The 25558-nt window shown below is 52.3% G+C and overlaps 1 protein-coding gene across 2 annotated transcripts in view; it reads right to left on the bottom strand.

The window, feature by feature from the left end:
• Window positions 1-25558, bottom strand: part of LOC140729318 (calpain-5) — a 56717-nt gene that overhangs the window by 14139 nt on the left and 17020 nt on the right. For both annotated transcript variants that reach the window (XM_073048945.1, XM_073048946.1), the window contains 6 exons: window positions 21564-21772; window positions 17961-18153; window positions 11775-11968; window positions 4967-5044; window positions 4293-4488; window positions 282-401 (listed from right to left, as the gene is read on the bottom strand). In XM_073048945.1, the coding sequence (XP_072905046.1) occupies window positions 282-401; window positions 4293-4488; window positions 4967-5044; window positions 11775-11968; window positions 17961-18153; window positions 21564-21772 (990 nt within the window). The remainder of the gene's footprint in view (window positions 1-281; window positions 402-4292; window positions 4489-4966; window positions 5045-11774; window positions 11969-17960; window positions 18154-21563; window positions 21773-25558) is intronic.

The raw sequence follows: 25558 nt of genomic DNA, 5'->3' as shown, positions 1-25558 counted from the left end.
TTGTCCCTTGGCCTCAAAACCTACCTCGTTATGATCGTGCACCTTATTGTCTGCCTGCCCTGCTCCCTCTCTGGAGCTGTTACACTTCATCCTGCATTGTTACTGTTTTACCTTGCTCTACCTCGATGCACTGTGATCTGTATGGACAGTGTGCAAGGCAAGATTTTCACTGCAGTTTGGTACACGTGACAACAATAAACCAGTACTAATCTGCTCATCTGTGTTGACAGGGAGCTGAAGAGGGAGAGGGACTCGAGAAGGTCGGGGGAAACTGCACTCACCCTGAAGATCTCAAAGCCAATGGAGAGGTTATGGCCACTGCCCTCACAGCGATGTTCCCTCCTGTCCTCCTGTTGCAGTGAGAGTAGGGCCGTGTCTTCACTGGACAGGTGGAAAACAAACTGTGGTATGGGAGGGGGGGGTTGGAAAACAGAGAGAGCAGGATGAGAGGCCAGACACAGCGAGGCAGACCAACCTCACTCAGAGAGCCAGGAGGGAGGCTCAAGATGGTGCTGGACCAGGTCACCGCCTCCGGCTCCTCGGCTCCCCCACACCATGGCAACACATAATGACTTTACACCCATCCCCTTCCCCACGATACACCCCTCCATACCCCCGTCATCCTCTCCAGTTCATACACCGCTCCCTGTCCCTGTAACCCCCCTCCATCCCCGACACCCCTCCGTCTCTGTAACCCCCTCCATCCCCTACACCCCTCCCTGTCTCTGTAACCCCCTCCATCCCCGACACCCCTCCCTGTCTCTGTAACCCCCTCCATCCCCTACACCCCTCCCTGTCTCTGTAACCCCCTCCATCCCCTACACCCCTCCGTCTCTGTAACCCCCTCCATCCCCTACACCCTCCCTGTCTCTGTAACCCCCTCCATCCCCGACACCCCTCCCTGTCTCTGTCACCCCCTCCATCCCCTACACCCCTCCCTGTCTCTGTAACCCCCTCCATCCACTACACCCCTCCCTGTCTCTGTAACCCCCTCCGGCCCCTACACCCCTCCCTGTCTCTTTATCGCCCTCCATCCCCGACACCCCTCCCTGTCTCTGTAACCCCCTCCATCCCTGTAACCCCCCATCCCCTACACCCCTCCCTGTCTCTGTAACCCCCTCCATCCCCTACACCCCTCCGTCTCTGTAACCCCCCATCCCCTACACCCCTCCCTGTCTCTGTAACCCCCTCCGTCTCTGTAACCCCCCATCCCCGACACCCCTCCCTGTCTCTGTAACCCCCTCCATCCCCGACACCCCTCCCTGTCTCTGTCACCCCCTCCATCCCCTACACCCCTCCCTGTCTCTGTAACCCCCTCCATCCACTACACCCCTCCCTGTCTCTGTAACCCCCTCCGGCCCCTACACCCCTCCCTGTCTCTTTATCGCCCTCCATCCCCGACACCCCTCCCTGTCTCTGTAACCCCCTCCACCCCTGTAACCCCCCATCCCCTACACCCCTCCCTGTCTCTGTAACCCCATCCATCCCCAACACCCCTCCCTGTCTCTGTAACCCCCTCCATCCCCTACACCCCTCCCTGTCTCTGTAACCCCCTCCATCCCCTACACCCCTCCGTCTCTGTAACCCCCCATCCCCTACACCCCTCCCTGTCTCTGTAACCCCCTCCATCCCCTACACCCCTCCGTCTCTGTAACCCCCCATCCCCGACACCCCTCCCTGTCTCTGTAACCCCCTCCATCCCCGACACCCCTCCCTGTCTCTGTCACCCCCTCCATTCCCTACACCCCTCCCTGTCTCTGTAACCCTCTCCATCCCCTACACCCCTCCCTGTCTCTGTAACCCCCTCCATCCCCTACACCCCTCCCTGTCTCTGTAACCCCCTCCATCCCCTACACCTCTCCCTGTCTCTGTAACCCTCTCCGGCCCCTACACCCCTCCCTGTCTCTGTAACCCCCTCCATCCCCGACACCCCTCCCTGTCTCTGTCACCCCCTCCATCCCCTACACCCCTCCCTGTCTCTGTAACCCCCTCCGGTCCCTACACCCCTCCCTGTCTCTGTAACCCCCTCCATCCCCTACACCCCTCCCCATCTCTGTAACCCCCTCCATCCCCTACACCACTCCCTGTCTCTGTCACCCCCTCCATCCCCTACACCACTCCCTGTCTCTGTAACCCCCTCCATCCCCTACACCCCTCCCTGTCTCTGTAACCCCCTCCATCCCCTACACCCCTCCCCGTCTCTGTAACCCCCTCCATCCCCTACACCCCTCCCTGTCTCTGTAACCCCCTCCATCCCCGACACCCCTCCCTGTCTCTGTAACCCTCTCCGGCCCCTACACCCCTCCCTGTCTCTGTAACCCCCTCCATCCCCGACACCCCTCCCTGTCTCTGTAACCCCCTCCATCCCCTACACCCCTCCCTGTCTCTGTAACCCCCTACATCCCCGACACCCCTCCCTGTCTCCGTCACCCCCTCCATCCCCTACACCACTCCCTGTCTCTGTAACCCCCTCCATTCCCTACACCCCTCCGGCCCCTACACCCCTCCCTGTCTCTGTAACCCCCTCCATCCCCTACACCCCTCCCTGTCTCTGTAATCCCCTCCATCCCCTACACCCCTCCCTGTCTCTGTAACCCCCTCCATCTCCTACACCCCTCCCTGTCTCTGTAACCCCCTCCATCCCCGACACCCCTCCCTGTCTCTGTAATCCCCTCCATCCCCTACACCCCTCCCTGTCTCTGTAACCCCCTCCATCTCCTACACCCCTCCCTGTCTCTGTAACCCCCTCCATCCCCGACACCCCTCCCTGTCTCTGTAATCCCCTCCATCCCCTACACCCCTCCCTGTCTCTGTAACCCCCTCCATCTCCTACACCCCTCCCTGTCTCTGTAACCCCCTCCATCCCCTACACCCCTCCGTCTCTGTAACCCCCCATCCCCGACACCCCTCCCTGTCTCTGTAACCCCCTCCATCCCCGACACCCCTCCCTGTCTCTGTCACCCCCTCCATTCCCTACACCCCTCCCTGTCTCTGTAACCCTCTCCATCCCCTACACCCCTCCCTGTCTCTGTAACCCCCTCCATCCCCTACACCCCTCCCTGTCTCTGTAACCCCCTCCATCCCCTACACCTCTCCCTGTCTCTGTAACCCTCTCCGGCCCCTACACCCCTCCCTGTCTCTGTAACCCCCTCCATCCCCGACACCCCTCCCTGTCTCTGTCACCCCCTCCATCCCCTACACCCCTCCCTGTCTCTGTAACCCCCTCCGGTCCCTACACCCCTCCCTGTCTCTGTAACCCCCTCCATCCCCTACACCCCTCCCCGTCTCTGTAACCCCCTCCATCCCCTACACCACTCCCTGTCTCTGTCACCCCCTCCATCCCCTACACCACTCCCTGTCTCTGTAACCCCCTCCATCCCCTACACCCCTCCCTGTCTCTGTAACCCCCTCCATCCCCTACACCCCTCCCCGTCTCTGTAACCCCCTCCATCCCCTACACCCCTCCCTGTCTCTGTAACCCCCTCCATCCCCGACACCCCTCCCTGTCTCTGTAACCCTCTCCGGCCCCTACACCCCTCCCTGTCTCTGTAACCCCCTCCATCCCCGACACCCCTCCCTGTCTCTGTAACCCCCTCCATCCCCTACACCCCTCCCTGTCTCTGTAACCCCCTACATCCCCGACACCCCTCCCTGTCTCCGTCACCCCCTCCATCCCCTACACCACTCCCTGTCTCTGTAACCCCCTCCATTCCCTACACCCCTCCGGCCCCTACACCCCTCCCTGTCTCTGTAACCCCCTCCATCCCCTACACCCCTCCCTGTCTCTGTAATCCCCTCCATCCCCTACACCCCTCCCTGTCTCTGTAACCCCCTCCATCTCCTACACCCCTCCCTGTCTCTGTAACCCCCTCCATCCCCGACACCCCTCCCTGTCTCTGTAATCCCCTCCATCCCCTACACCCCTCCCTGTCTCTGTAACCCCCTCCATCTCCTACACCCCTCCCTGTCTCTGTAACCCCCACCATCCCCGACACCCCTCCCTGTCTCTGTAACCCCCTCCATCTCCTACACCCCTCCCTGTAACCCCCTCCAATTCATCTCCCCTACTCTAGTTGCAACCTCTCTGTCATCCCAGTCACTGTTCCTCACTCTGTTTGCTGCACGTGTCCCGAGCTCTGGAATTCCCTCCATCTTCCCGACTCTCCTCAGAGCCCTCCTCCTCCGTGTTTGGTGATCTGGTGCCCTGCCTGATTATTCCCTGCTGCCCCCCCCCGCCCCCCGGACCCTCATGTTCTCCTGGGAGGTGTGCGAGGAGCCAAGCTGGCCCGGACCTGCGGGTTCTGTAGAAAGGTGTGCCGGTTATTCAGGCATCCCCCACTGCGGTTCTGGAGAGCGTTGGCGCTCACTGACCACTGGCTGAAGGTCCGGGCCTCCACCCAGGTCTTGTGGAAGCTGAGGACGGAGGTGTTAATGCGTCGGCACACTACCAGGTCGGTGAAGTTCCGCGTGAAGTCCTCGAAGCTCATCCTGGGGGCGAGGTCAAACACAGAGTCTCGAGTGCAGTTATCCTGAAGGAAGAACGTGGTGACGGCTAGAGGGAGGAGCGTGAGAAGGACATGCCACTCCGAGGAGGGAACTCTGCCCTGTGGGATGGGAGGCAGTAAAGGAGGTGAGGAGAGAGTGCCACACCGTGGGACGTAGCAATGTGGCAGGAGCACTGCACCATGGGAGAGGCAAGGCACGGAGGAGGGAGCGTTGTGTGATGGGAAGGGTGGCAAGGAGGGACTGTAATGTTAACATCTCACCTACAATGGAGATAGAACTGTTCAGAAAACAAACTCCGGGTTGGGTGTTCAGCAGGGTGGGGTGTCGAGGTGGGAGGTTTACTAGGGGGATTTCAGGGCCACTACTGGCAATGTGATTAAATTCGGGTCAACTTGAAGGCCAGAATTAGAGTGATGGGGGGTGGGGAAGGTTACAGAGCTTGTCGGGGGAAGAAAGTTACCAGAATTCCCCGTCATCCTTGACGGTCACTCCCATCTTCTCCCGCTCCCTCTTGCCGACTCTTTCCCATTCTTCTGACCTGGGAACAAAACGGGAGAAGGCAGCGGTAACCGACACCTCATATGTTAATGCCTCGATGAAGGGTCTTGGCCCAAAACCGAGACTGCTTATTCCTCTCCATAGATGCCACCTGACCTGCTGAGCTCTTCCAGCATTTTGTGTGTGTTGAACTTGATTTCCAGCATCTGCAGAATCTCCTTCTCCCCATCAACCCTCCAACTCCAGAACCTCTATTACGACCCCTCGTCTCACTGTCCGACCCACTACCCCCACAACCCCCTTCACCTCATGCAGTCTTGGACCACATTCCCCTGACCCCACGGCCAGCAGTTTGTAACTCCAAAATCTAATCGAAAGGAAAACACGGGGGCCCGGGAAAATGTGGACGCTTAGCTCTTCTGCTGTGAAGCACACCTGATGTGGTGATGTCATGACGTATGTCATTCACATACTTTCACATATAACCTATAATGAATTACAATATTACTGAAATATTAAAGCACACAACGTGCTTAGCTACAAACTCTGACTCGATATTTTAAATTGTCCCTTTCCAGCCTAAGGATTTCTTACTCTTGGAGGAAATCGAACTTCCTTACCAGGAGGTCACTCTGCTGGGCAGATGAGCCTTGAGCAACAACCTCAGGCTCGGGCCACTTCCATAGTGACCCTGGGACTGCAGGAAGTGTCCCTGGGACTGCAGGAAGTGACCCTGGGACTGCAGGAAGTGTCCCTGGGACTGCAGGAAGTGACCCTGGGACTGCAGGAATTGACCCTGGGACTGCAGGAAGTGTCCCTGGGACTGCAGGAATTCACCCTGGGACTGCAGGAAGTGACCCTGGGACTGCAGGAATTGACCCTGGGACTGCAGGAAGTGACCCTGGGACTGCAGGAAGTGACCCTGGGACTGCAGGAATTGACCCTGGGACTGCAAGAAGTGACCCTGGGACTGCAGGAATTCACCCTGGGACTGCAGGAAGTGACCCTGGGACTGCAGGAATTCACCCTGGGACTGCAAGAAGTGACCCTGGGACTGCAGGAAGTGACCCTGGGACTGCAGGAAGTGTCCCTGGGACTGCAGGAAGTGACCCTGGGACTGCAGGAATTCACCCTGGGACTGCAAGAAGTGACCCTGGGACTGCAGGAAGTGTCCCTGGGACTGCAGGAAGTGACCCTGGGACTGCAGGAAGTGACCCTGGGACTGCAGGAATTCACCTTGGGACTGCAAGAAGTGACCCTGGGACTGCAGGGATTCACCGTGGGACTGCAGGAAGTGACCCTGGGACTGCAGGAATTCACCCTGGGACTGCAAGAAGTGACCCTGGGACTGCAGGAAGTGACCCTGGGACTGCAGGAAGTGACCCTGGGACTGCAGGAAGTGTCCCTGGGACTGCAAGAAGTGACCCTGGGACTGCAGGAATTCACCCTGGGACTGCAGGAATTGACCCTGGGACTGCAGGAAGTGTCCCTGGGACTGCAGGGTGACCCTGGGACTGCAGGAATTCACCCTGGGACTGCAGGAAGTGTCCCTGGGGCTGCAGGATGTGTCCCTGGGACTGCAGGAATTGTCCCTGGGACTGCAGGAAGTGACCCTGGGACTGCAGGAAGTGACCCTGGGACTGCAGGAATTCACCCTGGGACTGCAGGAAGTGACCCTGGGACTGCAGGAATTCACCCTGGGACTGCAAGAAGTGACCCTGGGACTGCAGGAAGTGACCCTGGGACTGCAGGAATTCACCCTGGGACTGCAGGAAGTGTCCCTGGGACTGCAGGAAGTGACCCTGGGACTGCAGGAAGTGACCCTGGGACTGCAAGAAGTGACCCTGGGACTGCAGGAATTCATCCTGGGACTGCAGGAAGTGACCCTGGGACTGCAGGAAGTGTCCCTGGGACTGCAGGAAGTGACCCTGGGACTGCAGGAAGTGACCCTGGGACTGCAGGAAGTGTCCCTGGGACTGCAGAAAGAGACCCTGGGACTGCAGGAATTCACCCTGGGACTGCAGGAAGTGACCCTGGGACTGCAGGAAGTGACCCTGGGACTGCAGGAAGTGTCCCTGGGACTGCAGGAAGTGACCCTGGGACTGCAGTAATTCACCCTGGGACTGCAGGAAGTGACCCTGGGACTGCAGGAATTCACCCTGGGACTGCAGGAATTCACCCTGGGACTGCAGGAAGTGACCCTGGGACTGCAGGAATTCACCCTGGGACTGCAGGAAGTGACCCTGGGACTGCAGGAAGTGTCCCTGGGACTGCAGGAAGTGTCCCTGGGACTGCAGGAATTCACCCTGGGACTGCAGGAAGTGTCCCTGGGACTGCAGGAAGTGACCCTGGGACTGCAGGAAGTGACCCTGGGACTGCAGGAATTCACCCTGGGACTGCAGGAAGTGACCCTGGGACTGCAGGAAGTGTCCCTGGGACTGCAGGAAGTGTCCCTGGGACTGCAGGAATTCACCCTGGGACTGCAGGAAGTGACCCTGGGACTGCAGGAATTCACCCTGGGACTGCAGGAAGTGTCCCTGGGACTGCAGGAAGTGACCCTGGGACTGCAGGAATTCACCCTGGGACTGCAGGAAGTGACCCTGGGACTGCAGGAAGTGTCCCTGGGACTGCAGGAATTCACCCTGGGACTGCAGGAAGTGACCCTGGGACTGTAGGAAGTGACCCTGGGACTGCAGGAATTCACCCTGGGACTGCAGGAATTCACCCTGGGACTGCAGGAAGTGTCCCTGGGACTGCAGGAAGTGACCCTGGGACTGCAGGAAGTGACCCTGGGACTGCAGGAAGTGTCCCTGGGACTGCAGGAATTCACCCTGGGACCGCAGGAAGTGACCCTGGGACTGCAGGAAGTGTCCCTGGGACTGCAGGAAGTGACCCTGGGACTGCAGGAAGTGTCCCTGGGACTGCAGGAATTCACCCTGGGACCGCAGGAAGTGTCCCTGGGACTGCAGGAAGTGTCCCTGGGACTGCAGGAAGTGACCCTGGGACTGCAGGAAGTGACCCTGGGACTGCAGGAATTCACCCTGGGACTGCAGGAAGTGTCCCTGGGACTGCAGGAAGTGACCCTGGGACTGCAGGAATTCACCCTGGGACTGCAGGAAGTGTCCCTGGGACTGCAGGAAGTGGTTCCGACAGCTCTGAATACATTACTTCTGGACGTGTTGGCATCCCACACGGGTCACGGCAAGCTGCTCGATCAGCCGATCTACACCAGGCCACCGGACAAAACTTTGAGCCAACGCCTCTATTTTAGCCACACCTAGATAACTGGCATGTACAACACTGTGCATAGAACACTGTCTTAGACATATATATTTAGCCAGGCTACCTAAGACTTTTGCACAGTATTGTAATTTTATGTATTGCACTGTACTGCTGCCGCAAAAACAAATTTCAAGTACGTAAGTGATGATAAACCTGATTCCGATCTGGGTCTCTATTGTGGTTTGAGAGTGGGAAGGGGGCAGGGAAAGGGGAATCATGGTTGGGAAAAGGGGGAGGGAGGGGGAAGCACCACGGATCATTCTATAATGATCAATAATCCAATTGTCTGGAATCAAATGACCTTGCCTGGTGTCTCAGGGCTGGGTGTGTCTGCACCCTCCCCTGGCACTCCTTCTCTGCCACCTGTCCCACACCCCTCCCGCTGTGCTCCACCCTCACCATTCCCAACATCAGGATCAGAATCAGGTTTACTATCACTGGCATATGTTGTGAATTTCGTTGTTATGTAGCAGCAGTACATTGCAATACATAATTATAATATCTGTAAATTATATTAAGAAGTGGATATATTTTAAAAAGTTAAATAAGTAAGGCAAAAGAGAAAAAAAGTAGCGATGTAGTGTTCATGGGTTCAATGTCCATCCAGAAATCAGATGGCTGAAGGGAAGAAGCTGTTCCTGAGTCGCTGAGTGTGTGCCTTCAGGCTTCTGTACCTCCCTCCTGATGGTAGCAATGAGAAGAGGGCACGTCCTGGGTGGTGGGGGTCTTTAATGAAAGACGCTGCCTTTTTGAGGCGTCGCTCCTTGAAGATGTTCTGGATGCTGGGGAGGCTGGTACCCATGATGGAGCTGTCTGAGTTTGAATTTATTTAAAACTTACATCTATCCCACAACGCGAGGGAGTAAAAATCTTTGTGCTATGATTCCATCACAATGTACAGACATGTGAATTTAAAAGCCTGATGGTTTTTAGAGAGAAGCTGTCCTGTAGCCGGTTGGTCCTGACTTTAATGCTGTGGTACCGCTTCCTAGACGGAAGCTGCTGAAACAGTTTATGGTTGGGGTGACTGCAGTCCCTGATGATCTTCCAGGCCTTCTTTCTGCACCTGCTGCTAGAAATGTCCTCAATGAAGAGATGTTCACACCCACAGATGTGCTGGGCAGTCCATACCACTCTCTGCAGTGCCCAGCGATCAAGGTTGGTGCAGTTCCCATACCAGGCGGTGATACAGCCAGTCAGGATGCTCTCAATGGTGCCCCTGTAGAAGGTCGTGAGGATTTGGGGGCTCATGTCGAACTTCTTCAGTCGCCTGAGGTGGAACAGATACTGTTGTGCATTTTTTGTGTACAGTCCAGGTGAGATCATCGGTGATGTGTATACCGAGGAACATGAAACTACTCACCCTCTCAACTGCAGACCCATTGATGTTGATCGGGCCGAGCCTGTCTCCATTCCTCCGTAATCCACGATCAGCTCTTTTGTTTTTTGGACATTGAGAGATTGTCATCTTGGCACCGTTGTGTCAGGGTGTTAACCTCTCCCCTGTAGGCTATCAGCAGTGTACAACTTCCTGTAGTTTCTTTCGCTCCTGTGCAGTATCCGTCCCCCACCCCCCACACCAGACAGTGCAGCCAGTTGGAATGTTCTCATGGTACATCTGTAGCAATCTGAGAGATACTTTGCTGACAAACCAAATCTCCTCAGACTCCCAATGAAACACAGCCGCTATCGTACCTTCTTTGTAATTCAATCACTCTGTCAGGCCCAGGATGATCCTTAGAGAGGTTGACACCCAGGGACTTGAAGTTGCTCACCCTGATCCCTCTATGAGGACTGGTGTGTGTTCCCTCGCCTTACCCTTTCTGAAGTCCACAATCAATTCTTTGGTGTTGCTAACACTGGTTGTTGCTATGACTCCACTCGACCGGCTGGCATATCTCGCTCCCGTGCACCCTCCCGTCACCATGTGAAATTCTGCCAACAATAGTTGTATCATCAACAAATCATGATGGCATTGGAGCTGTGCCTAGCCACACAGTCGTGGGTGTAGAGGGAAGAGCAGTGGGCTAAGCACACACCCTGAGGTGCGCCAGTGTTGATTTTCAGTGAGATGGAGATGTGATTTCTGATCTGCACAGATAGTGGTCTTCCAGTGAGGAAGTCATGGATCCAGATATTTATTGTTTAAGAATGTTTGGTTTAAATCCATTGGAATATGCTTGGGCTGCTTATTTTGTTATATCACTAGTTTTCAGAGGGCAACTTCATCCAGTCCATCTATGAAACAGTTTAAAATTCTGCTCTCTAATGTCTCCTCTTTCCTTTTTAAAGTGGCTGGGGTTCTGTCGGAGTCCATGATCTATGGCTTGCACTCAAACCGCGGCTCTTCAGGGCAGTGGGTTCCCACTCTTGGAGACCACCGAGTGGCCTGGGAGACACGTATGTTCAGGGTGCTGCCTCGTGCGGCTTTGCAGATGAGCCGATTTCCTGCCGGTGTCGCTGACTGAGGCGGTGCTGGTCCTCGGAACATTGAGACGGCGGGTGTGGCTGTCGGAGACCTCCGCACTCGGGAGATCTCTCTCTCTCTCTGTCAACGGTGAGAGAGTTTGCTGCCGATTCTCGAGTCAGGGACCTCAAAATAAAAGCATTGCTGCTGAGGGTAACACCAAAATCACTCTTGCTGTGGCTGGACTGATATCTGTCTCCCTTGTTTTAGAGAGGGGGAGGGGAGAGATCGATAGATCACGGTCTCTCTGGGGGCTTTGCTATTGGTGGGGGGGGCTTGTGCCTTTGCTGAGGGAGGTGGAACGGGGAGGGTAGGTGCTTTGCTGCTGTGACAGAGGGGCTTCGGGGTTCTAGTATTCATTATTTGGGGTTTTCTGTTTCGTGGGTGTCTGTGAAGAGGAAGAATTTCAGGTTACATACTGTGTACATTCTCTTATATGAAATGGAACCATTGAACCATCTGCTTTATCGTCACATGATAGTTTGTCTTTGCTGGTTTCTCAGTAAAGGATTGAACGTACTTTTGAACTTCAGTATTAGGAGAGTGCGTCAATTCCCCGTGCTGGTCTCTGAATGGTTTTGGTTTGGTTTTGCCACACAGAGCAACACACACACACAACGTGCTGGAGTAACACAGCAAGTCAGGCAGCATCTGTGGAGGATGAACGAACAGTCGACGTTTCAGGGTGAGAGCTGATGAAGGATCTTGGCTCAAAACCTCGTCTATTTATTCCCCTCCGTATATGCTGTCTGGCCTGCTGAGTTCCTCCAGCAAAAGGTGTGTGTGTGTGTGTGTGTGTGTGTGTGTGTGTGTGTGTGTGTGTGTGTGTGTGTGTGTGTGTGTGTGTGTGTGTGTGTGTGTGTGTGTGTGTGTGTGTGTGTGTGAGTGTGTGTGAGTGCGTGCGTGCGGTGTGTGTGTGTGTGTGTGTGTGTGTGTGTGAGTGAGTGAGTGTGTGTGAGTGCGTGCGTGCGTGCGTGCGTGCATGTGAGTTATGTGTACTGGCAGTCACCGGGAGACTCACCCATCGCTCCAGGGTCCGTCCCACTCAGTGCTGCCCCACGGGTTCCGTAACCGCACCAGTTTCAGCTTCTCGGCGCTGAAAAGTGACCAGATTCCATGGCCAGGCCGGAGACCCCGCACTTCCGTCACTCCGTAGGCGTGGCCCTTCACCAGACCGCAGCCCGTGAGCGCCTCCAGCTCGTTCCCGGACTCGGGCTGTGCAGGAAGGGACACAGGAAAGGAGTCAACACACCCCTTTCTTACTTACAAATACACATTTATCGCAAATTACAATTCTGTAATGCTGCAACAAGAGGTGACACAGGTGCACAGATCGAGTGGGCGGTCAGAGATATTACACAGGGCAGAAATGGCTAATACAAGGGGGTATAATTTTAAGGTGATTGGAGGAAAATATAGAACAGAATAGAGCTTTATTGTCATTGCTCAAGACAACAAGATTGTGGTACAAACAAGCTGGATGAACTCAGCAGGTCAGGCAGCATCCGTTGAAATGAGCAGTCAACGTTTCGGGTCGAGACCCTTCGTCAGGACTGAAGAAGGAGGGCAGGGTGGGGGGAGGGTGGAAAACCAATCAGAGGAAAGATCAAGGGGTGGGGGAAGGGATAGGCAGGAGAGGTAAAGGAGGAATCTAAGGGGAAACCACTATGGGTGGTAGAAGGCAGAGTCATGAGAGGTGATAGGGAGCTAGAAGAGGAGACAGAGTGAAGGTGGGATGGGGGAAGGGAGTGGGAGGGAATTACCGGAAGTTGGAGAATTCGATGTTCATACCAAGGGGCTGGAGACTACCCAGACGGTATATGAGATGTTGTTCCTCCAACCTGAGTTTGGCCTCATCATGGCAGTAGAGGAGGCCATGTATGGACATATCCGAATGGGAATGTGAAGCAGAGTTGAAGTGGGTGGCAACCGGGAGATCCTGTCTGTTGTGGCGGACGGAGCGGAGGTGCTCGACGAAGCGGTCCCCCAATCTGCGTCGGGTCTCGCCGATGTAGAGGAGGCCGCACCGGGAGCACCAGATGCAATGGATGACCCCAACAGACTCACAAGTGAAGTGTTGCCTCACCTGGAAGGACTGTTTGGGGCCCTAAATGGTGGTAAGAGATGAGGTGTAGGGACAGGTGTAGCACTTACGCTTGCAGGGATAAGTACCATGTGGGAGATCTGTAGGGAGGGACGTGTGGACCAGGCAGTCACGGAGGGAATGATCCTTGTGAAAAGCAGAGAGGGGTAGAGAGGGAAAGATGCGCTTAGTGGTGGGGTCCTGTTGAAGGTGGCGGAAGTTGCGGAGGATAATGTGCTGGATCCGGAGGCTGGTGGGGTGGTAGGTGAGGACAAGGGGAACACGGTCCCTGTTGTGGTGACGGGAGGATGGGGTGAGGGCTGAAGTGCGGGAAATGGAGGAGATGCGGGTGAGGGCATCATTGATGACAGCAGAAGAGAAATGACGATTCTTAAAGAAAGAGGACATTTGAGATGTCCTGGAATGGAAAGCCTCATCCTGGGGGCAGAGACAGAGGAACTGGGAATAGGGAATAGAATTTTTGCAATTGGCAGGGTGGGAAGAGCTATAATCAAGGTAGTTATGGGAGTCAGTGGGTTTATAGAAGATGTCAGTGGATAGTCTATCTCCAGAGATGGAGACCGAGAGATCGAGAAAGGGGAGAGAGGTGTCCGAGATGGACCAAGTGAATTTGAGGGCTGGGTGAAAGTTAAGAGGCCAAACTTCGGTTGGAGGAACAACATCTCATATACCGTCTGGGTAGTCTCCAGCCCCTTGGTATGAACATCGAATTCTCCAACTTCCGGTAATTCCCTCCCTCTCCCTTCCCCCATCCCACTTTCACTCTGTCTCCTCTTCTAGCTGCCCATCACCTCTCATGACTCTGCCTTCTTCTACTACCCATAGTGCTTTCCCCTTAGATTCCTTCTTCACCTCTCCTGCCTATCTCCTCCTGCTTCCCCTCCCCCACCCCTTGATTTTTCCTCTGATTGGGTTTTCCACACCCTCCCACCTTCTTTATAGGACCCCTGCCCCCTCCTTCTTCAGTCCTGTTGAAGGGTCTTGACACGAAACATTGACTGCTTGTTTCAACGGATGCTGCCCGACCCGCTGAGTTCCTCCAGCTTGTTTGTACATGTTGCTTTGACCCCAGCATCTGCATTGTACTTTGTGTTTACAAGATTGTGGTGCTCCTCCAGTCCGTACAGGACAGATATTTACATGTGGCACGGCTTAAACAGAAAAGCGTTTAATAAAGATGCTGTCACAGGAAAGCAGCATCCTGGCCATGCTCTCTTCTCACTGCTGCTGTCAGGAGGAAGGTACAGGAGCCTCAGGACTCGCACCACCAGGTTCAGGAACAGTTACTACCCCTCAACCAACAGGCTCTTGAACCAGAGGGGTAACTTCACTTCCCCATCACTGAAATGTTCTCACAACCTATGGACTCACTTTCAAGGGCTCTTCATCTCATGTTCTCGATATTTATTTATTATTTCTTTCTTTCTGTATTTGTGCAGTTTGTTGTCTTTTGCTGGTTGAATGCCCAAGTTGGTGTGGTCTTTCATTGATTCTATTATGGCTATCATTCTATTATGGATTTATTAAGTACGTCTACAAGAACATAAACCTCAGGGTTATATATGGTGACATATATGTACTTTGATAATAAATTTACTTTAAACTTAGAAAAAAAATTAAAAATAATAATATAATCCAGTCCCTGAGCGTCATGGCCCGGAGACTGATGGTTGTCTTGGAGACATGTTTCTACAGGAACGGCCGGCAGCAGTTCCTCATATCGCACTGCGCAGCCCCAGACGAACGTAATCCCACTTGGCTTCCACCGAGTGAACACTGGAGGGCAGCACTGACAGGAGGGGGGCAGCCCCCAACCCAGCACAGAAATCCAGTTGCACACTGCCAGTTCCCGGCGTCTCCTTCATCAGCGGCCGCAACAGGCAACCCCCGAGGCACAAATGAGGGTCTCGTCCGCACCACCACAGCCGCCCTGCTGCCGGTCTCCCCAGTGGACTGGACTCCACATTACCGACGCCCGACAGAGTCCTGGGGTCACAACAAGAACATCCGAGACAATCACCTGTACCTTCTGTTGGACACAACACCTCTTCGCTGGGTGGCTGAAGCAGGGTGCAAAACGGTGTGCAGCAAGTCCAGCTCCATCGACGTCAGGAACCCTGCCAGTGGGGTAGTCCTGCAGTTCTTGCTGTTCCTAATATCCAGCAGTGTCTGGCAATCGTAAAGGATGAACAATTGCACCTTGTTTGGGCTCAGAGAGGCCACTATATCAAAGTGTGAGAATTATGTGGGAAGGAAGGGTTGGCTTGACCTTGGAGTAGGTTGAAAGGTCGGGACAACATCGTAGGCTGAAATGCCTGTACTGTGCAGTAATGCTTGGTGGTCTAACAAAGAAAAAAATAACAGTGACTGACACAATCTAAAGGGCATTCCTATGGAGAATGACATTTATCCCCTGTGGTGCCCACTGGGGCCAGAACACCTCCCTGGTACCAGTGTGTTCCTTCTCAACGATTACCTGGGCAGGGACATAGACGTACCCTCACAACATCACCTCTCATCATCTTGTACATCTCTGTCAAGTCATCTCTCAGTTCCATTCACTCCTAAGAGAAAATCCCCAGCTCGCTGGACCTTTCTGCGTGAGACATGCTCTCTAATTCAGGCAGAATCCTGGTAACCTCTCTGAAGCTTCCTCCTCCTTCCCCGTACTGTTTTATGTTTAAGTTGCATTTAGACAGACACTTAGGACGGCTGGTGGTGTGGTGGTATCTGCACCGGACTTTGTGGTGAGTGGCCCCAGGTTCGAATCCAGCCGGTTCCTTGTACAACCTCACAAAAAAAAGACAAAAATGCAAAAGAAAAGGCAAAGTTGCCACCCGATATGCCACAAGGCACAGAAAGGAACAAGACAGACAGTCATCGTGTGCCATGTCAGTCGAAGGGGGCGATCTTGGTCTTCCATCTGTTCGTACTCTTCATCCATCACCATGATTATTCTTGGCAAATTTTTCTACAGGAGTGGTTTGCCATTGCCACCTTCTGGTCAGTGTCTTTACAAGACGGGTGACCCCCAGCCATTATCAATACTCTTCAGAAATTGTCTGCCGTGTGTCAGTGGTCACATAACCAGGACTTGTGATCTGTACCCGCTGCTCACAAGACCATCCACCACCTGCTCCCATGGCTTTGTGTACCCCTGATCGGGGTCTAAACAGGTGCTACACCTTGCCCAAGGGTGACCTGCAGGCTAGCGGGGGAAGGAGCACCTTACATCTCCTTTGTAGAGATGTATCTTCACCCCTCCACTCAAGACACTTAAATAGCCAAGGTATTTGCTTTAAACATGAGAGCTTCTGCAGATGCTGGAAATCCAGAGCAACATACATGAAATGGTGGAGGAAATCAGCAGGGAATAAACAGTTGGCGTTTCAGCCCGAGACCTGATGAAAGATCTCGTCCGAAACGTTGACTGTTTATTCCCTTCCATAGATACTGCCTGACTCGCCAAGTCCCTCCAGCACAAGATATTTGTTCTTCATCAGCAGGCAGTCAGCCCGGGCAGAACCCTCTGCTGCCCCCTTCCAGGACCCACGGGTAACTATCTTGGCCAGCCACAGGAACATCCTCCTCTCCATCACTGCCGGCCTCTGTCCTGGATGTCCACTATGAAGAGAGTCAGGCTCACCCGCAACCTGAAGGCAAGAAGCCTTCAAGATTCCAACCCCCCCCCACCTCACGGATACGTGAAAAGGGGCTGCAGTCTTGCACACGCCACGTACGTACGAATCACGGTCTCTTCCAGCATACAGAAGTGACGAGTTCAAATCATGTGTCTCCGGGGGTGATCAGAACGGACACGTGCTCCAGGGTCAGACAAGACCGGCAAAGAGCAAGTGGTGGATGCAAGCTCCATTTCGAGTTTGAATAGGTATATGGATGGGGGGCTGGTATGGTTCTGTTGTAGGTCGACAGAGCAAAGCAGTTTAAATGGTTCGACATGGACTAGATGGGCCATAGGGTCTGTTTCTGAGCTGTACTTTTCTATGACTCTATGACAAAGACGGCACAATAGCATTTCTACTTTCTTAGATGTATGTGTAGATTTGGCACGTCACCAAAAACTTTTGACAAACTTCCATGGAGGCACAGTGCAGAGTATCCTGACTCGTTGCATCACAGCCTGACACCAATGCCCAGGAATGGAAAAGTCTACAGAACGTGGCGGATACAGCCCGGTCCATCACAGGCAAAGCCCTCCCCACCACTGAGCACATTGGCGTGGAGCACCGCCGCAAGAAAGCCGCGTGCGTCCTCAAGGACCCCCTACTGTCCAGTCCGTGCTCTCTCCTCCCTCCTACCATCGAGCAGGAGCTACAGAGCCTTACATCCCGCACCATTAGATACAGGAACATCTGAACCATCAGGTTCCTGAACCGGTGGGGATAACTGCACTGATTCCGCAAACTACAGACTCACTTCCCAGGTCTCTACACCTCGTGTTCTCAGTTTTTATCCGTACAGTTTGTCGTACTTTGCACATTGGCTGTTTCTCAGTCTTTCATTCGCTCCACTGTATTCCTTTAATGCCCGCAAGAAAATGAATCTCGGGGTTGGATATGCTGACGTACATATTTGATGATCAGTTTGCTTTGCGTGAGGAGAGCTACATTGGAAGTGACGGGGAGGAAGCTCAATGTTCCAGGGCACGTGGGGTGGGGGTAAGAGCCGTGGGATGGGCAGGGCAGGGCTGGGGGGGGGGGCAGTTGCATTTATGATCAAGGAGAACATCCCAGTGGGATTTCCAGATAGAATTGTCCGGTAAGGCTTTCTGGGCAGAGCTGAGGAATTTGCACGGGGGGGGGGGGGGTGGTTGGGGGGAGAGATGGTTATCTTGTTGGGATAGAACTGGAATTAGAGGAACAAGTGTGCAAGGAGATTGTGGAGAGACATGAGAAAAAGTCTGTCAGAGTACACACAAACTCACACACTACACCCTCACATACAGTCTTACCAACAAACACAAAATATCGATGCTGCCCCCTCCCACGGCACAGTTCTCCCTCCTCACCACCCCTCCCACAGTGTGGCACTCCCCCGTGCAGCGTGCTCCCTCACCGGCCCTCGTTGGGTGGGAGTACCTACCCGGATGGAGCAGCTGATGAGGGCGCCGCGGGAGTGAGCTTTCAGCAGGTTCTTGTACAGCTGTTTCTGCTTCTCGGCGTTTTCGCCATACCCGTCCCGGTCCAGAGTCACCGGCTCCGAGATGCCGCCGCTGAAGTCCACCAGGGCCTCGCCCGTGTTCCCGCCATCCAGGGCCTCGTAACACCCGTTCAGCCTGGCTCGGGGACAAGGCCACAGTCAGTGCCAGACCGAGCACAGGATCCAGCCCGTGTGGCCACTTGGCCCATCGGGTCCTTTCCCAATCTGGCCTCTTCCCATGCCCACGCTCTCCCTCTGCCCCACATTTCCAGAGACCCCAGTTCGATTTGATCTGTGTGTGTCCGTCCGACCATGGTGTGCTGGGATGGAGACCCTCTCTCTTCCTTCCCCTCTGTCGTTAACTCCTCCCATCATCCTCCCCTCCCCTCCACTTTCTCCCCATCACACTCCTCTTCCTTCTCCACTCTCCCCCTCTGTCACCCTCCCCTTTGCTTCATCACTCTCCCGTCAAAAAATAACATCAGGCAGGAGTAGGCAATCTGGCCCATCGAGCCTGCTTTGTCATTCAATAAGATCATGGCTGATCTGGCCATGGACTCATCTCCACTTCTGCCTTTTACCCATAACCATTAATCCCCCTACTATGCAAACATCTATCCAACCTTGACTTAAATATATTTACTGAGGTAGCCTCCACTGCTTCATTGGGCAGAGAATTCCACAGATCCACCACTCTCTGGGAAAAATAGTTCCTCCTCATCTCTGTCTTAAATCCATTCCTCCAAATCTTGAGGATATGTCACCTATTTCTCACCTACTAGTGGAAACAACTTTCCTGCCTCTGTCTTATCTATCTCTTTCATAATTTTATATGTTTTCGTAAGGTCTCCTCTCATCTTTCTGAATTCCAGTGAGTACAGTCCCAGGTGACTCAATCTCTGCTCATTGTCTAATCCCCTCATCTCTGGAATCAACCTCTGTATCCTCTGCACCATCTCCAAAGCCAGTATATCCTTCCTCAAGTAAGGAGACCAGAACTGCACACAGTACTCCAGATGCAGCCTCACCAGTACCCCGTACAGTTGTAACATAACCTCCCTGCTCTTAAATCCAATCCCTCTAGCAATGAAGGCCAACATCCCATTTGCCTTCTCGATAGCCTGCTGTACCTGCAAACCAACCTTTTGTGATTCATGCACAAGCACTCCCACGTCCCTCTGCACAGCAGCATGCTGCAATCTTTTTGCCATTTAAATAATAATCTGCTCTTTCATTTTTCCTTCCAAAGAGGTTTATCTCGCATTTACCAACATTGTACTCCATCTGCCAGACCCTTGCCCACTCACTTAACCTATCTATATCTCTCTGCAGACTCTCCGTATCTTCTGCACAATTTCCACTTAATTTGGTATCATCAGCAAACTTAGATATACTACACTCGGTCCCCTCTTCCAGATCATTAATGTACATCGTGAACAGTTGTGGGCCCAGTACTGACTCTTGCAGCACACCGCTCACCACTGATTGCCAACCAGAGTAACACCCATGTGTCCCAACTCTCTGCTTTCTATTAGCTAACCAGTCCTCTATCCATGTTGATACATCACCCCCAACTCTATGCATCCTTATCTTATGGATGTCTTTTATGTGGCACCTTATCGAACTCCTTCTGGAAATCCAAGTAAAAAACATCCATCTGTTCCCCTCTATCCACTGTGCTCGTAAAGAACTCCAGTAAGTTTGTCAAACAGGACCTGCCTTTGCTGAACCCATGCCGTGTCTGCCTGATGGATCCACTTCTTTCCAGATGCCTCACTATTTCTTCTTTAATGATAGCTTTGAGCATTCTCCCAACTACAGATGTTAAACTAACTGGCCTTTAGTTACCTGCCTTTTGCCTACATCCTTTTTTGAACAGTGGTGTGATATTCACCGTCTTCCAATCTGCTGGGACCTGCCCAGAGTCCAGAGAATTTTGGTAAATTATCACCAAAGCCTCCTCTATAACTTCTGCCCTTTCTTTCAGTATCCTGGGACCATTCCATCAGGACCAGGGGACTCGTCTATCTTTTGGCCCACAAGTTTACTCAGTACTACCTCTTTAGTGATAGCTATTGTATCAAGGTCCTCTCCTCCCATCACATCCACATCATCTCTCCTTGGCATGTTGAAAACCGACCCAAAATAGCCGTTCAAAGCGTCAGCCATTTCCTCATTACCCAATATCGACCCCCCCCCCCCACCCCGCTCGTCCTCCAAGGGACCTAAGTTCACTTTAGTCACCCTTTTCTGTTTTATATAATTATAAAAACTTTTACCACCTGTTTTTATATTTTGAGCTAGTTTATTTTCATAATCTATCTTCCCTTCCTTTATTGCTCATTTAGTGGTTCTTTGTTATTTTTCAAAGTTTTCACAATCTTCCAGTTTCCCACTACTCTTGGTGATTTTGTATACATGATCTCTTAGTTTGATGCTGTCTTTCAGTTCCTTTGTTACCCAAGACCAGCTCTCTCTACCCTTGCTGTCCTTGCTTTTAACTGGAATATACTTTTGTTGAGCACCGTGAATAACCTCTTTGAAAGTCTTCCACTGTTCCTCAACACTCCCACTATATATCTGTGTTCCCAGTCTACACTCGCCAAATCCTCTCTCATCCCATTGTAGTCTCCATTGTTTAGGCATAATACACTGGTTTTAGATCGAACTATTGCACCCTCCACTCAATCATTCCGTGATCACTCTTCCCAAGAGGATCCCTGACTACAAGATCAGTCACTAATTTTACCTGCCTCATTGCACAGGACCAGATCTAAGATAATGCGTTCCCTTGTAGGTTCAGTAACATGCTGTTCAGGAAAGCCATCACAGATGCATTCTATGAAGTCCTCCTCAAGACTGCCTCGACCAACTTCATTCATCCAATCTATGTGCAAGTTAGACCCCCATGATAACTGCTGTTCCATTCTTACATGCCTCAGATATTTCTCTGTTCATTGTCTGTGCAACTGTAATGTTATTATTTGGTGGCCAATAGACAACTCCCACCAGTGATTTTTTTCCCTTTACTATTCTTAATCTCTACCCAGATGGATTCAACATTCTGCTCCTTAGATCTTATATCGTCTCTCACTGTCGCCCTGACCTTAACTTTAATTAAGAGTGCTAACCCCCCCCCCCCCCCCCACCTTCCTGCCTATCCTTCCATATTACCTGATATCCTTGGACATTCAATTCCCAATCCTCTCCACCCTGGAACCATGTCTCTATAATGGCCACTAAATCAATCCCCTTTGTACTTTGCGCCACAAGTTCACCCTCCACACCCCCACCCCTCCTTCCCAATTCAGCCCCTCACCTGTCAGCTCTTTCCCTCCCTCCCTCTTCAGCCCCTCACCTGTCAGCTCTTTCCCTCCCTCCCTCTTCAGCCCCTCACCTGACAGGTCTTTCCCTCCCTCCCACTCAGTTGTCAACCTATCCATAACCCCTCCCCTCCGCTGGTCTCTCACCCTACTCCCCCCTCCATTACCCTCCCCCTCAATCATGACCTTCCCATTCTCACCCGGAGGGGCTGGACCCACTCACTTGGCGTAGGCTTTCTCGAGGAGGGCACACCAGAACTCGCAGGGCTCCTCGGAGCGGCAGAAGAGGAGGCTGCCGTCCAGGGTGGGCAGCCGGTCATCGATCACCACCTCCACCCAGCAGCCCAGCCGGCAGAAACGGAAGCGGAAGATCCCGGCGTATTGCTCCGGCCGTTTGGGGTCCCATTCTTGATCCTGGTGCTGCGGGATCACCTGGAATGAAAGGACCCTGTCCCCATCTGATTCCCAGAAAAACCGGCAGGCAGGAATTATATAGAACCTCCCCCAACCCCTCTCCTGCATCCCATATAGAGACCTCCCTCTCCCGTATAAACACGCAGATCTCCCTCTCCGTATAAACACAGTCCACACACTTCCACCTGCCCAGAACTCGACACCTTTCTAAAATATTCAGACTGCCCATCCCATTCAAGTACACAGAACCCCCCCCCCCGCCCATACGCATCCCCTTCCTCCCTCCTAGTGAACTCAGAGAAACTCTGTGTGAAGACAGAATGCTGAAGGTTTCCCAACCCCGTAGATGTGAAGAAGTTTCTCCACCTTTCTGTCTGGAATACCCAAGCCATGATTCCGTGACGGTGTCCACGATTTTGGATTCCCCACCAGACTCCATCTGGGTGGAACTATGTGAGAAAGGTGTACGTTTCACTGGGACAGAATCACAAAGTTGCACAGCTGGAAACTGGCCATTTGCCCCATCTGGTCCATGCTCCCTAAGCTACTCCCACTTGGCCCATATCCTGCTAACTCTTTCCTTTGCCTGTCCAAGTGCCTTTTAAATGTTGTTAATGAACGAGTCCAAACCACCTCCTCTGGCAGCTCGGTCCACACACTGACCACCCAGTTGCCCCTCGGGTTCTGATTAAATCTCTGCCCTCTTCCCCTCAGTCTACAGTTTTTAATGCCCCTTCCCTGGGAAAAAGTCTGTGTGCACTCATAGAGTCATGGAACACTACAGCACATAAATAAGAACTTTCGGCCAATCTAGTTCGTGCCAAAGTATTATTCTACCCAGTCCCATCCACCTTACCCACACTGGGACCATACCCCTCCCATCCATGTACCCACCTAAACTTCTCTTCAATGTGGACATCGAACCCACATCCAACACTTGTGCTGACAGCTCGTTCCAGAGACCTTGTCAGCCACATCTACCACCCCGCTCTCATCGGCCTTCTCTCTACAGCTTCAAGAACTTTAATCAGACATGACTTCCCAGGCACAAAAGCCTGGCGGGGTGGGGGGGGGGGGGGGGGGGGAGAGAGAGAGTGTGAGTGTGACTGTGTGTGTGTGTGTGTGTGTGTGTGTGTGTGTGTGTGTGTGTGTGTGTGTGTGTGTGTGTGTGTGTGTGTGTGTGTGTGTGTGTGTGTGTGTGTGTGTGTGTAACGAGGTTTGTTTTGCTGTTGTATGTGTGATAAAGGGCCCAAAACTGCTCACAATACTCCAAGTGCAGTCTGACCATTACCTTTATAAAGACTCAGCATGGCATCCTTGTTATTATATTCTAGTCCTCTTGAAATGAACTTACCTTTAGGAACTACCTTTAGGAAGGTAGACTGGGAGAATCAGAATGGTACTGGACCCCAAGAAAGGGAGTTTGTGGAGTGCCTCTGAGATGGATTCTTAGAACAGCTTGTACTGGAGCCTACTAGGGAGAAGGCAATTCTAGATTTAGTGTTGTGCAGTGAACCGGATTTGATCAGGGACCTGGAGGTAAAGGAGCCATTAGGAGGTAGTGACCATAATATGATGTTTTAACCTACAATTTGAAATGGAGAAGGGAAAATCGGATGTGTCAGTATTACAGTTGAACAAAGGGAACTATGGAGCTATGAGGGAGGAGCTGGCCAAAATTCAATGGAACAATACCCTAGCAGGGAAGACAGTGGAACAACAATGGCAGGTATTTCTGGGAATAATGCAGAAGGTGCAGGATCAGTTCATTCCAAAGAGGAAGAAAGATCCTAAGGAGAGTAAGGGGCAGCCGTGGCTGACGAGGGAAGTAAAGGACAGTATAAAAATAAAAGAGAAGTATAACATAGCAAAGATGAGCGGGAAGACAGAGGACTGGGAAGCTTTTAAAGAGCAACAGAAGATAACAAAAAAGGCAATACGCAGAGAAAAAATGAGGTATGAAGGTAAACTAGCCAAGAATATAAAGGAGGATAGTAAAAGCTTCTTTAAGTATGTGAAAAGCAAAAAAAAAATAGTTAAGGCCAAAATTGGGCCATTGAAGACAGAAACGGGTGAATTTATTATGGGGAACAAGGAAATGGCAGATGAGTTGAACAGGTACTTTGGATCTGTCTTCACTAGGGAAGACACAGACAATCTCCCAGATGTAATAGTGGTCAAAGGAACTAGGGTAATGGATGAACTGAGGGAAATTTATATTAGGCAAGAAACGGTGTTGGATAGACTGTTGGGTCTGAAGGCTGATAAGTCCCTGGGACCTGATGGTCTGCATCCCAGGGTACTTAAGGAGGTGGCTCTAGAAATCGTGGATGCATTGGTAATCATTTTCCAATGTTCTATAGATTCAGGATCAGTTCCTGCGGATTGGAGGGTGGCTAATGTTGTCCCACTTTTCAAGAAAGGAGGGAGAGAGAAAACAGGGAATTATAGACCAGTTAGCCTGATGTCAGTAGTGGGAAAGATGCTGGAGTCAATTATAAGAAAGGAAATTACGACACATTTGGATAGCAGTAGAAGGATCAGTCCGAGTCAGCATGGATTTACGAAGGGAAAATCATGCTTGACTAATCTTCTGGAGTTTTTTGAGGATGTAACTATGAAAATGGACAAGGGAGAGCCAGTGGATGTAGTGTACCTGGACTTTCAGAAAGCTTTTGATAAAGTCCCACATAGCAGATTAGTGGGCAAAATTAGGGCACATGGTATTGGGGGCAGAGTACTGACATTGATTGAAAATTGGCTGGCTGACAGGAAACAAAGAGTAGCGATTAACGGGTCCCTTTCGGAATGGCAGGCTATGACCAGTGGGGTACCGCAAGGTTCGGTGCTGGGACCGCAGCTGTTTACAATATACATTAATGATTTAGATGAAGGAATTAAAAGTAACATTAGCAAATTTGCCGATGACACAAAACTGGGTGGCAGTGTGAAATGTCAGGAGGATGTTATGAGAATGCAGGGTGACTTGGACAGGTTGGGTGAGTGGGCGACTGTATGGCAGATGCAGTTTAATGTGGATAAGTGTGAGGTTATCCACTTTGGTGGCAAGAACAGGAAGGCAGATTACTAGCTAAATGGAGTCAAGTTAGGAAAAGGGGAAGTACAATGAGATCTAGGTGTTCTTGTACATCAGTCAATGAAAGCAAGCATGCAGGTATAGCAGGCAGTGAAGAAAGCTAATGGCATGCTGGCCTTTATAACAAGAGGAATTGAGTATAGGAGTAAAGAGGTCCTTCTGCAGATGTACAGGGCCCTGGTGAGACCCCACCTGGAGTATTGTGTGCAGTTTTGGTCTCCAAATTTAAGGAAGGACATTCTTGCTATTGAGGGAGTGCAGCGTAGGTTCACAAGATTAATTCCTGGAATGGCGGGACTGTCATATGTTGAAAGATTGGAGCGACTGGGCTTGTATACACTGGAATTTTAGAAGGATGAGAGGGGATCTGATTGAAACATATAAGATTATTAAGGGATTGGACACTTAAGAGGCAGGAAACATGTTCCCGATGTTGGGTGAGTCCAGAACTAGAGGCCACAGTTTAAGAATAAGGGGTAGGCCATTTAGAACAGAGATGCGGGAAAACTTTTTCACCCAGAGAGTGGTGGATATGTGGAATGCTCTGCCCCAGAAGGCAGTGGAGGCCAAGTCTCTGGATGCATTCAAGAGAGAGTTAGATAGCGGGGTCAAGGGATATGGGGAGAGGGCAGGAACGGGGTACTGATTGTGTATGATCAGCCATGATCACAGTGAATGGCGGTGCTGGCTAGAAGGGACGAATGGCC

Source organism: Hemitrygon akajei, chromosome 6 (assembly GCF_048418815.1).
Source record: "Hemitrygon akajei chromosome 6, sHemAka1.3, whole genome shotgun sequence".
Lineage (NCBI taxonomy): Eukaryota > Metazoa > Chordata > Chondrichthyes > Myliobatiformes > Dasyatidae > Hemitrygon > Hemitrygon akajei.
The sequence above is the reverse complement of the archived record's forward strand: the minus strand, read 5'-3'. Positions and strand labels throughout refer to the sequence as shown.